This window comes from Heliangelus exortis, chromosome 22 (assembly GCF_036169615.1).
Source record: "Heliangelus exortis chromosome 22, bHelExo1.hap1, whole genome shotgun sequence".
In the NCBI taxonomy this organism is placed as follows: Eukaryota; Metazoa; Chordata; class Aves; order Apodiformes; family Trochilidae; genus Heliangelus; species Heliangelus exortis.
Genome location: NC_092443.1, coordinates 4,145,853 through 4,160,634, shown reverse-complemented (window position 1 = coordinate 4,160,634; position 14,782 = coordinate 4,145,853). Strand labels below are relative to the sequence as shown.

General features: G+C 45.7%; 1 protein-coding gene across 1 annotated transcript in view; it reads right to left on the bottom strand.

Annotated features, from left to right (window-relative positions):
- Positions 1–4,135: 4,135 nt before the first annotated feature.
- The window catches only part of MEGF9 (multiple EGF like domains 9), a 44,343-nt gene continuing 33,696 nt past the window's right edge, over positions 4,136–14,782 (bottom strand). Inside the window, exons 3-6 of the mRNA XM_071765719.1 lie at positions 14,255–14,394; positions 10,572–10,715; positions 9,334–9,606; positions 4,136–5,502 (exon numbers count right to left, since the gene is read on the bottom strand). Coding sequence (XP_071621820.1) covers positions 5,048–5,502; positions 9,334–9,606; positions 10,572–10,715; positions 14,255–14,394 — 1,012 coding nt within the window. The 3' untranslated portion in view covers positions 4,136–5,047. The remainder of the gene's footprint in view (positions 5,503–9,333; positions 9,607–10,571; positions 10,716–14,254; positions 14,395–14,782) is intronic.

Here is a 14,782-nt window from a genome sequence, read left to right as displayed (position 1 = left end):
AACACAGATGTGGATTTCAGAGCATCCAATACCATAGATTTTCTTTGAAAGATCCATTGCAGTCATCAAGAAAAATCAGATACAATATCCTCTTCCAGTTTCTAGCTCTGCTCTGTACGTTTCAGTGTTAATGACTGCATACATCTCCAGCAAAATACATCTGTGTGAGCAGTACAGAGAGTAATGGGGAAATAGGCATTGACTGTCCATCTCCCAAACATGTTTGTGAAAACAGCTGAAGGCTGGGATGGTTAATAAGCAGACACAAGACACAATAGGGCTCATTTTTCAGATGGATTATCTGACACAGAATGTTAGTTGTATTTATGAATATCTTGTGTTAAAAAACATTTTTGTGCCATGGGTCTTATCTCACATACTGGGCAATAATGAAGGAATAATTCTCTTGTGAAAATGTCATTACTGGGTTGAGATCAGATTCAATCCTTTAGGTTTCAATCCAGCTTTGGTTGCCATCAGTGGGAAGACTCCAGCTGAACTTGAATGAACACAAAAGAAATGCGAATACCCAAGTGGCATAGATACAAATTATATACATTTATTTTTATTCATTTTAAATAACATTCTTCTGTATAAATTCTGACATATATTCAAATCATACACTTTTTTTTTTTTTTTTAGAAATGCATTTGTAAGCACAGCATATGCTTAGGAGACGCCTTATTTGGATGTACAGTAAGACTGATGGGTTTCAGTTGGGAGCAAGTACAACTTTTAAGGCCCACATTTTTCTTATTTTAAATCCATCCCTCTGACACATGAAGAGCAGTCCTGTGGGAGCTCATTTTAAAAGTTAATTTAAAAAAGCAACGTATTTTTAGGATTCCAACTTCTAGCCAATATTTAAAAGAGACTGTGCAAACTTTCTGCCACATTTACATTGCATCAAACATCTGAGATAAAGATGTTGTAAAGCAGTGGTTAACCAGCCCAGGATACCTGAAGGATGCTGAATACATCCCCTCCTCTTTCACACATGGCTTCCAGCATGCTAAGTTTGCTCAGCCTGGTCCAAGGGAATGATCATTCCAAAGGATGACAACTCCTGACAACTCCCCAGGGCTAGCACTCCATGCAGTTATTTCTAGCTTCACAAAACTGGAGATTACCTGTTCACATTAACCCAAGCACACCTTCTGTATCTCTGCTGCACTCTGTGCTGAGCCAATGGTCCCCTAAGTTGTGAGCCACCTGGCTGTGCCTTTGACACATCATTGCTTTTTGCCCTTTATCTGCTCCATTATAGTCTCTTGCCTTCAGTTGAGTGTGGAGCTGAACTCACCCCATCCAGACCAGCTGGGCTCACAGAACCAGCCTGGAGAGCTGGTTTCCCACCTTCACCTAGCCCTCACCTGCCTTGTTGTACCTTCTGTATGCTCTACAGCCCCTGTACCATGCCATTGCCTGCCCTTCTCCATGACAGCCAGGTTAGGTGGTGATGTCTGGTGGCCTTTCAGGAAAGCTACAGGTATCTGTATTGCCTTTGGAGTCACCCAGATGCCTTCCCTTTGTCTTGCTGGTTCTGAGTTGGGCCTCAGTGCTGCCCTCTAAGCCCTTTTCTGGTTTCCCCACCATTACCCTAACGTGGCATGGGGCAAACTTCAACATCTGGGAAGTTTCATGATAAGTTATAACACACATGGCAGGTTTGAAGGTCCTGGTGGCCTTTAGTACCCTGGCAGAGGCATTTTAGCTGTGCACTCCATGGATGTAGGATACCAGCCTCAGCTACTGGAGATCCAACTGGCTCAGCTTCCTTCTCACCTCCTGTGGTGCCCAGGGGGCAGCTGCATGATTGATGGAGAGAGCAAGGGGGATTTAATTCCCCATTACCAAAGTCAAACACAAAGCTGTTTACTCTTTCCTTGCTGAGGCACTGATCTCCTTTTATAAATGTTCTTCCATGCAAAGACCTGGCTGGCTGGAGGTGGTTGGTATTTTCCTGCTGAGTCATTCTGCCACCTGACAAGCACTGTCCCAGTGCCACATCCTTGCTGTGCTCCAGTCCTTGCTAAAGAACATCCTATGCTTTCCTCTGTAGCCCAAACCTGGGCAGCCAGGTCCCCCCTGCCCAGCCAAGCTTCTCATCACGTGGGAAGCAAGATCCCTCCATCCACATGTGCACCCCACAGAGAGCAGCAGGGCTGCAAAACTCTCTCTTGCAGACAGACTGTGGGGCACCCTGACCTCCTCTTTACAAACCCCAGGCTCAAAGACAAAGTGTGCAGAATACTTTGGAGGTCAGAAGCAGCCCAGATGCACACACCTGCTGTGCTAGGCATGGATTAGGAGGGCTCAGCATCTGAACTCACACTCTGGTTTTGCAGAAGGTCATTGTTTCTAGAGTGAGAGAAAAATCAAAGCCTACTCCTATCCCAAAGTAGCCTACAGTCATACCAGGATTTGACAAAGAGCTGTTATGTGGCAGAGATGAGGAGATCTATTTAAGTACTTTGGAATTAAAGTGAACAATCTGCCCTTCACTTTGCCTGTTTGCATTAGTCCTGGAAGGTAACATTTCCTAAATTACCTCCCCCCACCCCTCAATGAAGTGACCAAGTGCAAGTGTATCACTAAATCAGCGCTCCTATACATTTACAATTTTTAGGAAATTTCCTATTTTGTCACCACTCTGCTCTTTTAAATTTGATGAGTAAATCAAGGATTAGCAACATCCAGATTTTCTCCTCCACTCTTCCTCCTCCGTTTTACAGCTAAAAGTAACATTGCTCTGAATGACATCATCCAAATTCATTACCTAAACTGTGGGACCTCACCCAGGCCCATAGCAGGCAATGGGAGCTTTTCTATCAACTCAGACCTAGATGCAATATCACATTCTACCCTCAACCTTCCCTTAGTCATCCTCAACTCTTTTCCTTCATACTTGCCTCATCTTTAAATCAGGCAGCAAGTTTTTGAGGCAGAAATGGCATCTTTGTGCATGTGTTTAAATCACCTATTCCCACCCTCCCCCCCAAATGTCTCCAATTATGAGAAAAGCCTCCATGCAGCACCAGAAAGCAAATAAATTATTACCATATTCTTCCTACCATTTCTCATCTTGAGAAATGATTATTTTTGCCTGGCTCTGAGGATGCAGCAGTCAGCTCCTGCTGACCTTTAGCAGGTACTTCATTTGTCCTCAGCATTAATCGCTTGCAAAGCACCAACACACACAGCAATGCAGCTTTAGCTCTGAGGTTGGCCATGAGTTGGGTGAAATATTTGTTTCACACCTGACTTAAATGCAGTGGTATTGATTTTCATGGGTTGGACCTGGGCAGCTCCCCAGAACCTGCCTCCAGACACCATGCCAGCAAGGAGCTCCCTGTGCTCTGCTGCCCCTAACTTGTTCTGCCTCTGCTAACCATCCAACAGCCTCCCACAAAAATCAGGGGAATCCAGAAAGTCTGAAGTCCCCTATAGGGTTTTTTTGACAGCTAATTCCCCACCACCACTTTGTGCTACATGAATTTCCTGCAAGCAGCCATGCACTTTTAGCTTTTCAAGCCTAGAAGCACAGATCGGCTCTTGGGAGCTCTTCAGCTGAAAGCTGTTTTCACCCAAATCCAGGGGATTTCTCCTTTTTTTGCCCTTCAGAAGGGCAGGAAGCTGCTCTCAGCCCTCTGCCAAGCCCTCCTGTCACTGTATCAGCATGGGAGAGAGGGCAATGAGATCCACTCACACGCTTTGGAATAGCTCAGCCATCGAGATCAAGCTCTGAATGCATTCATGACAGTGTATTTGCATTTTGAATAAAGATTTAAAAGCAAGTAACAGAATGTGACATCTGATTTTTGGACATTTACTAAGCCCTATACATGGCAACACTGGTACTCACTCTATACTTAAAGGAATGAGAACATTTGATAGATGCAAGTAGGGAGCACTCACATTTTCTCTAAAAAAGAAAGTTATTCGATGACAGTAGATGAAAAGCTTTAAGCAGTGGGTGTTTGCCAGAGTCCCAGCTCCAACAATATTGCCATCTAATTTACAGTATTTTAAACAATCCTCATTTTTTTTTCTTTTTAAACAACGCCACTAACCGCTGTACAATTAAAATCTAAATGACAAAATATGACTTAGGGAACAGGAGAGGTTAGGGAGGGGTTCATGGTTTTGTTGTTGGGGTTTTTTTTTGGTTGGTTCGTTGTCCTTTTTACAAATAATTACAAATACAATTCCAAGAAGATATATTACATTTTATATACAGAACACACCATTGCTATCAGGGTAGGGTATTAAGCCTAGCTTTTATTTTTACACTGCAACCCTGAGATGTCTTGTCTTGCCTTGCACAGAAACTATACAAATTCATTAACTCCTTCTAGAAAAAAAAATGGATTGCTATATTTTAATAGCATCATCACCCTGTATAAATAGTCAGAAAGGGAAAAGCTTCACCTCCTCCCTAACTCCCATATTGGTTGGCTGCTTTTTTTCCTGTTTCCCTCCTTACTGGCAACTGATAAAGGTGACTCTTTTCCACTGTGCAACTCCTCTGCTTGCCTCTCTGTAGTACAGTGAACAATTTCCCTTTTTTTATCCTCCTTTTCAAACAGATTTACATGAGGAATTACTATGAAGCCTCGACAAAGGTCTGTTTCCTGAAAATCCACTGTTAATTCATGAGCTACTTTTCAAACTAAAGGGTGCAGACAGTGTTAGGTTGGCTGGAAATCAAGTAGCTTCTGATAATTCATGGGGTCCTGCTTTCTCCACCCCATCTCCTCTTCATAAAAAATAATATTCTACAATAGCATAATTAAGTCTTTAACAACAGTGAATCATACGGATCTTTACAGAGAACAGGACACTGAATGCATTCCACCATATTACCTGAAATTCTGATGTACTACGCTTTTTTTTCCATTCACCTGCAAGCTACAGCACGCCCAGCATAAGAGCATCTGAAGAGCAAATTCCTCTGCATGGAGCCTTGGCACGGATCCTGATACCCCTTCAAGAAGCCCTGTACCTTTTTCAAGCAAACTCGGAAGTAGCCGGACCGCTGCTGCTTCTACGCTTTAAAATTATGCATGGGAGTTGTCAGTGTGAGCTGTCCATTCGGTGCCACTTCATTCCCATCATCTTCCAGCAGCCCTGAAACATCAGCATTGGGAATGCTGTCGTGGTAGCTGCTGAAACTGATGTTGTCCTCTTTGAGCTCAATGGTCCAAAAAGGAGCGTTAAGTTTTCGGTTTTGATACTCGCGGTACATGTAGACGGCGCCCACAAAGCCCATTAACAGGACCACAACAATGATGATAACTGTCAAAATAATTATGTTGAACTGAGTCCACGAAACATCTGCAAAAGCAGAGGTACTGTTGTCAGAGGAACTTATAGGAAATATGGTCTGTATAGTTGTTGGTGGCAACGTATTGTTCAGCACTGCCGTTGAGAACGATGTCGCCTCGCTGACATTTGCAGCAGAAGTTGTGAACTCCTTTGTTTCTGGGCTGACAGTGGCTTCTACAAAACAAATTTTTAAATTGTCAATAAAAACATGTGAAGCTGGAATCAAGCACAAAGATTTAAGAGATTTAACATTTACAAGAGATTTAACATTTACATCGCAGTTACGGCAATTAAGTCGACACTGTTAAAGCTGGTATTTTTTCAAAATATGTTTACACAAATGGTTAGCCAGGGATGGGTTTGGTTTTGTTTTTTTTCTTAATAATTCTGTGTGCTAAGTGCTCACTGACTGCAGCATTCCCATGAAAAACCTGGGAATGGATGGATAGGTGCAATAGGCAAGATTCAGTGTTAGACACATGAGCTCATGCCAACAGAAAGCCACCCAGGCCAGCTCATACTCAGCCCATGAAAATGGGGCTCTGCCAAGCTCAGCAAGAGTTTGGATTTTGAACATAACCAAGGCAGAGTTCCACTTGTCTGCGTGGGCTCCACAATCAGGCTGGGAGGACACAGTGTCTCCAGGAGCTTAAGCCTTTCACAACTAGTGCACCAGATGTAGGATTATATCTTATTATTTCTGCCTTACCTGTAAAAGAAGATCAAAAATGAAAAAATGAACCCTGAGTACTCTGCTGTCACAGTGCTTAGCAATGGGTGTTGATATTTACACTGTTTTACATGAGAGGGCAAAATAATCCCAGTTCTGCTTTTGAATGACAAAGTCATACACAACTCTCATAGAAACCCCCAGTCTGCATAACAAGAAGCAGAAGGCAATTGAATCTCAAAAGAAAAAAAAAAAACAAAAAGACTGGATGTTCCTACAATGCTTTTGAACACAGCAGAAGCCAATTTGGATCCTGTTTTAGTTTTAGCTGCTGGCGTATGTCCACACACGAAGGATAAGAACATGGGAACTACCAGGCTGTGCCACAGGCTCTGTCATCCTCTGCAGCCTGTTCCCAGGCACAAAATAGTCAAGAATCTCCCTTCCTTTCAGCAAACAGGGCTGAACTCCCTTCTCAGATTTAGGAGTCAGCAACAAGAAAATGCTGGAGACCTTATATGTGGGATACAAATTCATTACATCTTCAAACTGGTTGAGCTAAAGGCCTCAGAAGGCTCCATAAAAGGCAGAGTATTAAGCTCCCAAATGGAACTAATAAAACATTTTCTTTATAGGAATAACCTGATGTATATTTTAGACTTGGAAATCTAGACAGTAGAAACTCTCCAGAAGCTGAAGCCATAATCAAACAAAATGTTCTCTACACCTATTGCTCCACAGGACTCTCTGAACCCTCCTTCCCACTCTTCCATTTCTCTTTTTGCTATCAGAAATGCAACCTCATTTTAAACCCACATCCAGCTGCAGCTATTACAGCTGATGGTGCTGTGTTGTATTGATCCAGCTCTCCTGAAGAGAACATCTACTAATTATGACTGAGGAGGAGAGTCACTTCTGAAGGACTAATTTTGCACTAAGTTGCATCTCCAATGGCAACAGGAGCTGGAAATACTCAGCACATCTCCTGCCACCAGGCCCTCAGGGGAACTCCCACGAGTTAACTTGGGGCTGCCATGTTCCTGTTTCAAGCTCTGGAGAAAGAAGCTCCTCTGGAGGGGGCATCACACACCCCTGATTTAGGCTCCTGCTCAGAGTCCCACCCTGCAACAGCTCCTCTGTTCTCTGCAGGACCTGTCTTAGGTTGATAAGGATATTTGGGATGCTAAGTGCCAGAAGGCATTTCTCTAGGGGATAACCAGCAGGATTCTACAGTAGGAAGCAACGTGACAGGAGCAAGAGGTTTCTGGATACAGCTTTGGGAGAAGGGCATGAGGAATTCAGTCATCCTTTCCAAATTCCTTCATCAACACTCAATTCTTGGCAAACCCTGCCAGTAGCTATAATTAGCCAAAACCAGAATGGAGACAATGGCTGATTCACCAGCAAGGAAACAGAACTTTTCTGGGCTTTATTTATGAGTCAGCATCAGCTAAGTGCTGGCAGGGGGGCCCATGGGTGAAAAGATTTCCTGGAACCACGGGTAAGGTCCTGGTGAAGCAGAGCCCAGGCCATGCCCCAGCGGCGCCGGTTTCCGCTCAGCGGGGCCCTGCCAGCCCTCCAGATGTCCTGAAGCAGCTCCTTGAGAGCAGCAGTTGGTCGGTCAATTGCTGCTTTGGCATTGCTGCTTTGGCAGCTTTGACTTGGAGCACCCTATGCAGCTGCTTGATTGAAATGCAGCCTCTGCAAAGCTTCTGCTCCCTCTGTGCCAGCAGCCCTGGTGCCGGCGCTCGGGGACGGCTGCGGTGCTCGGGTGGGTGGCACGGTGCCACACTGCAAGAATGACTGAAGGAGCTGGGATTGTTTAGTTTGAGGAAGAGGAGGCTGAGGGGAGACCTCACTACTTGAAAGGACATTGTAGAGAGGGTGGTACTGGTCTCTTCTCACAGGTAGAACAAGAGGGAATGGCTTGAAGCTGCACCAGGGTAGGTTTAGACTGGACATTAGGAAAAAGTTTTTCACAGATAGGGTGGTCAGACACTGGAATAGGCTGCCCACAGAGGTGGTTAAGTCACCATCCCTGGATGTGTTTAAGTGTTGTTTAGATATGGTTTTGGGGGATATGGTTTAGTAGGGATGATGGTTGGACTTGATGATCTCAAGGGTCTTTTCCAACCTGAAAGATTCCCTGGTTGTATGCATCACTGAGTCCTTCCTGCTGTGCCTCACCATTGCAACAGCAACACTGTCCACCCAGGACAGTGATGATGACCCAGGACTCTGGTCATCCCCCATCTCCTTTGAATATGATCTCCATCAGCCTTGGAAGCAGCAAAATCTTGGTCAGGTTTAAGACTCTGAACAACCTCCTGCAGATGTCAGAGACTGGCACAAAACAGAGTCCTCTTTGAACCACGAATGTTCAAGAGTCTCAGACTCCAATAATTTCATCTGCAGATCTGGTGAGGATTTCATACTGGGAGGTACTCAGAACCAGGCCACTCAGATGCACCAGTGGTTTACAAAAACCTTAACCTGAAACTAGTTAATGCACAAACCTCAGCATGTCAATTTTTAGGCAAATTGCATGTCAGAAACTGGAAAGAAACTGTGCCTTTTCAATTGCTTAAGAAGGAAGGCAAAAAAGCTGGTGTCAAGGAAACAGGAAAGCTAGAAGAGCATAATCCCAGTCCCTTTGAAAGGGGAAAGTCTTTCCCCACACCTGGAATTGGCTATAACATCACTGAAATAGAAGGAATGGTGAAAACTGCAGGTATACAAGCAAAGCCATATATATGGATTTTAATGGAGCAAGGTCACATAGCTCTCAGCAAAGAGACAAAGCTGTGTGTTGTGTATAGAGCTGAAGATCCACCTTGTGGACCAACCTCCTGATAAACACCAATGAAACAACTTAAGAACCTTTTTCTCCTGTTGTACTATAGGTTCTCTTGTTATGCAGTATCCCTTTTAAGTAATAGAACTAGTTTGCATCTGAGATGCTACATACAGTGTCTCAGATGTGGACTGAAGACTGCTGAGACACCCCCAGAGCAGGGATCAGTAAATTCTGGTGTCAAGTTGCTGTGCAAGTGTGGATCTCACCTCTCTTGAGCTTTGGCTTCCCCATTTACAAAGCAAAAACAGAAGAGTATCCAAACTTCATCCCAATAGTTATTTGCAGAGTATGAGGAGTGATAAAACTGTATTATAAACACCCCCTTTTTATGGAAGCAGCTCCTGAAGGGGCTGCTCAGTAAGGACAATTCACTGGGTACTGAGAGAGGAAATGTACCAAGCAACGGAAACCTGAAAACCTACATTTAAATACCCTGAAAATAGCTCTTGGTTTCCAGCTTGCTCACTAGAGCTTTTACCTTTCTTGGTGCAGTTGGTGCCCTCGGGGTCTCGGCTGTAGCCCTCCTCACACTGCTCACAGTGGAACCCAGCAGTGTGGTACAGGCAGCCGATGCACTCCCCGCTCTCCGGTTTGCACACGCTGGGGGACTGAGCTGGGTCCACGTTCCCGTTGCATTCACACCTCACACAGATGCTGTCAGAGTTGTAGTAGCCATTGTCACACTGGTTGCAGTTTGGGCCAGTGTAACCAGTTTTGCATTGGTCACACGTAGGGGTAGTTTCACCCGGCACTAAAGAATACAGAAAGGAGAAGGGGTTATGTGTGCCACAGCCCCCTGCAGAGAAACACCCGCTGGGGGATTTGTTCTGTGGGATCTGACCACAAGTCACTATGACAAAAATCAGCAGTCACTGAGTATTAAACAATCTCAAATTCTAAGCTGAAAATAAAACTTTCAAACTGCAGCATTTTCTGTTTTGAGGGGAAGAAAAGCTTTGTGGGGTTTCTGATGCCTCATCCCAGCATCACAGAGCATGCTTGGCACGTTGCTAAGCAAGCAGGTCCTTATTTCTGAACATTTCCATCTCAAACAGGCAATTTCAGAAAACAGCTGGAACTGTATCAGGAATGTTATCCATCTGCAGCAACACTTGGGCTTATATGAAGCCAGAGGAGGCTTGACTACAAACTGATGAAGAAAATAAATAAATAAAAAAAATCTTACATATGTTTATTGAAGTTCTAATTTGTTGTCTCAGTTACACCAAAACAGAGTAGGAAAATCAGGGAAATTCTTCTTGAAGTCTCATAGAGGTTAAGAAGAGGGCTCACAGAGGTATGAATGGCTACATGGCACTGCTGGGCATCTCCTGGCTGCCACAAGCCCTATAGTTTCTCTCTGAAAAACTTCACGGGTTCTTCAGAGCAGGCTGCAGGCTGTAGCAAAACATTTCTGATGCCCTCAGCTGTGCAGCTGCTCTCACAAGAGGCAACACAAAGCACGAGGGACACATCGTGGCAGGCACTGCTCTCATCAAGGTTCCCACAAGCAGGAGATTCACGGGCCACACTCACTGGGCTGATGCACTGCGAGTGGCCATTTCACTGAAACTAACTGAGAAGACACTCTAGGTGGCCCTGCTCTGGCAGGGGGGGTTGGACTAGATGATCTTTCGAGGTCCCTTCCAACCCCTAGGATTCTATGATTCTATGATAGTCATTATCTGAGGAATCAGCCCAAACCCAAAGCCTTACGTATATGGCAGGTGCCAGTGGATGCCACGGTGGAGCAGGGGCAGTGATGGCAGGCGTGGGCAGGGTGGGTGCTCCTGTAGAAGCCCTTCTTGCAGAGCTCACAGTGGTTCCCCTCAGTGTTCTCCTGGCAGTGCAGGCAGGTGCCTGGGGAAGGGACAAGAGCACAAGTAACCATTCAGGCAGCAGGAACTGGAGCGGAACATTTGGAGCAAGAATCTGCATGGAGCACACTCAATTATCTGAGCTCACAGGTGGTTTTGGATGCCCTCTGGCCAAAACATGATCCTGGCCTCCTATGACCTTCTGATGGCCATCCCCCTCTCCACATGCACACAGACATAATGTGAAAAAGGAGGTAGCTCCAGCAGAGGCCCACAGCTCATCACTTGAAAAGGTCAATGCAGGTAAACAGCAGCCATCAATATTCAATGGTTCTCAAGGAAGGGGGTTCCAGTTTGCACCCCTGCCACTCAGATGGGATCTTGATGCTTCAAAGCCACTGCTCAAGAGGGCTCCCTCAAGTTTATGCCTCTGTGCTCTTTTGGGTGCAGCCTCTTCCCACACCACAGAGCTGATGGTCAGGGGTAAGGAAGTGTCACCATCCTGCTCTGGGGGCAGATGGCTCCATCCCATCAGTGTGGCTCCAGCTACTTCATCTCCACCACAGGAGGAACATTTGGTACAGGCTCAAGGCAGCAGCAACCACTGACCTTCCCAGAGAAACAGAGCAGAACTGGGAGCTCACATGAGCCCCCTCCCCTTCCCAGGGCAGCCTCTGAATCAGAAAATCGACGTGCTGTGTCTTAGCAGAGGCTGTGTCCTAATGGCCCTCTAAATTGCATTTTGATACTATTGTGACCAGAGAAAGACAAATCTCCCTAGTTATAAAAACACCACCTCTTCCAAAAGCTCATCCATCAGCAGAACGTCCTGTAATTCAGCAGGCTCCTCCTCGAGCTGGCAGTGACCTGAGGGAAGCTTATTTGATTAAATCTCATGTGCAAGACTCTGAAAAGTCAACAGCCACCTTCTAACAAACCAGAGGGGCAGAGAGCAGTTTATTCACTGCATTTATAAGCACAGACAGGAGATCCTCAGTTCACCTAGCACTGCTGCGGGTATGAAAAAGTCTCACATCAACAGTAACCACACAAAAAATCCTGAATTAGGTTCATGCTGACTAGTAAAAAAAAAAACCCAGCAGATTTTCATATTAATATTGGAGCTGTTTGGCTCCCTTGTACACCCAACATGCTGCATGGCTCCTTCTCTCCTCCTTCCACAGCCCTGACCCTGCAGCTGAACATCCCTGAGCAAGCCCAGCACATCCTCACAGGGATGCAAACCCCAGCAGCTGATTTTGGGCTGATCCACCCACACAATGGGGCTGGCAGCCCCCAGGTGACTAAGGACACTTGCTTGGTGGCAGCTCCCACACACTGTTTGCTCTTCACCCAGCAGCTTGTCAGACATGAGCCAGTGGGTTTAGTGGGAGAGATGTCAGAGTAAGAAGGGAATATTATCTGCTGGGCTCAGTTTCTCCAGCTGCAAACCTTGATCAAGCTGCTTCAGCAGGATGCCTGGGACAGAGCTGCTGGTGGAAGGTGAGTTTGCCCCATCAGCACTAAGGGTTCCTGGAGCCGTGCTCTGCAGGTGTTAATGGTGACATAAATCTGGGATCACTCCTGCATTTTCTGATTAGTCTTGGTCATTCTGGAATCAATGTCTTTCCCGTGGGTGGAAATTACTCCCATTTATCTCCACCAACCCTGAAAAATGGCTGCGTTTCCAATGAGTCAGCAACTTGCTCAGCCATGCAAAGCACCATGGGCTGGGAATCAGGTATCACTGGGGACAGCCTTAATAATTAATAGCACTTCCCATCCTGATAATGCCCTCAGGAAGGACCAGACCTCACAGCACCCCAAACTGAGAAGAAGTCACCAAACCCATTACACAGACACAACACAGGGCCGAAGAGATGTGTCAAAGGAAATGTTGTCACCTGGGGAGCTCTGGCTGCCCAAAAACTTTAAATATTCCTCCCAGCCAGAGTGATGTGAAGCAAGGCTGTGCTGAGGCAGTGGCAGAGCCGGCAGAGGGAGCCCCAAGTACAGCATTAATGGGGAAAAAAAACCTTGAAAATTTGACAAAGACTACACGGAGTTGATGTGAAGCTGAGGAGGTCACAGAAAGTGCAGTCTCTACAGCAGGCTGAGTGTGCTGTGTTACTTATTAGCCAGTGGATCTCGTTTCTAATCCACTGCTCTGTTCTCTTTCTGTTGGGTTCCCCCATCCCCGGCAGCAAATGAAACAGATGGAGGAAAAAAATTTAAAAAGGGATTTTTGTCAAATCAACAATAGGTCATTAACCAAAAAGAGGGTCTTTCTTTGCAGTGCCACGGCCAGTGCTGGACAGCCCCAGCAGATGCACTGCCTGAGCATCCCCTTCCCACAAGCAAGGTCTGTTCTGGGGGTTGTTTTGGTTTGGTTTTGTTGGGTTTTTTTTCAGATCAAGAGCATGGAGAACATTGAGGGAGAAGAAGGAAGAGCAGATTATCTTACTCCTTCACAAAACCCACACACCCAGCTCCAAATCAGTAACACAGCCAATGTGCACACAGCTTTAGGCACAGTCTGATATCCTTCAACATGAGGAGGATATAAACACATGAAGCTCAGGATAGGAATGAATGCAATAATTCATCCTCCAGCACCACATTCAGTGCCTGCTGCTACCCCTGATAGCCACAGAAACCCCCTCTCTGCTCAGCAGGATCAGGGCACTGGTGGGCACAGTCAGCACTGCAGCTGCCCCTTTTGCTGCTGCACACAGGAGGAAACAGACACCCCTGCAGAAATTGCCCAGAAATACCATATTTGATCAGCTCTGCCTCTCTGCCAGCTATGACAAAAATGCTGCAACATTTTTGTAAAACTATTGCTCCTTTCTAAGCTCCTGGATAAATATTACAGAATTGCACTTCAGCCTGGAAGCTTTGATGAGAATCTGAATTTTGAAGTGTGATTTCTGTTGCTAAAGTGGGATTGTGCAGGCAGTCACACAGCACTGCTCCTCTGGGATCTCTCCTTGCAGTGGAGATGGAAAGGCAATTATAGTTTTTCCCCCTGGCCCCCATAAGCTATTCAGGCACAGGTGCTCTGACATTTGGACTCCATCACCATCTGTATGAGTGAGAGAGGCAAAGAAATGATCAAGGAAAACGAACAAGGCGATTTATAAAACATGGGCAATATTAATTAGGTGCTGCCAGTTTTTTTCCAGCTTTAATCATGCTTTCTGTGGCAATAACAGTCACCTTACGTCAGTGCCAGTACACTTTATGTTTCCAGGTAAACAGCAGTTAAACAAAAGCTCCTTAAAAACCCGTGATGTGCATTTGTGTAAGTGCAGAGAACAATAGAGCACTGATTTCTGATAGAGACTGAAGAATAAAGGCTCTGCACTGCAGCCTGGGTTAAATAACACAGCCTTCATTGACTTTGTGGAGGACTAGCTCCAACCTTGCCCCACGTTTTAATTTTGCTTTTAAGGTAAAAATTCTGAGTACTCAAGGCATAAAGATGAAGTTGAAGAGGATCAGAGCAGATGTCTACTGAATGAAAATAGCAAGAAACAGAGACAGAGGAGCCAGGTAAAGTCTGCAGAAGAGGAAAGCTACCTGTGAAGCTGTGGCAGGTTTTGGAGTGGTTGTTGCACTGGCATGGCTCACAGGTGGTTTCATTAAACCTGTAGTATCCATCACTGCACCGGTCACACTTCAGGTCCGTGACACCAACTTTACACTGGCATTGCCCAGAGCTGCACAAAGAAAAAACAACAATGAAATCTGGGTGTGCTGGGAGGCATTCAAAGTACAAACCTGTGGTCAATGCTTTGGACTCCCTCTCTGTGCAGAAATACTTGATGGCAAAAGGACATGAAACCCATGGGCAGCAATTTCCAACCAGTGATGAGGAGTTCAGGAAAGGCTGAGTCTCTGCAAAACCAGTTGCCCAGACAGCAGTTCCAGCTGGGCACCAATCATCATCACTCATTCTGGAAAACCCTGGCACAAAGCCATCCACACGCAACAGCTCCTCCTGGTCCCAGCTTCACCAAACACCTGCACCAGCCCCAGGTCCTGCAGGACTCTGAGATGCCCCTGATCACTTCATCTGAACAATGAATGAGCACCCAGGTGGGTAGG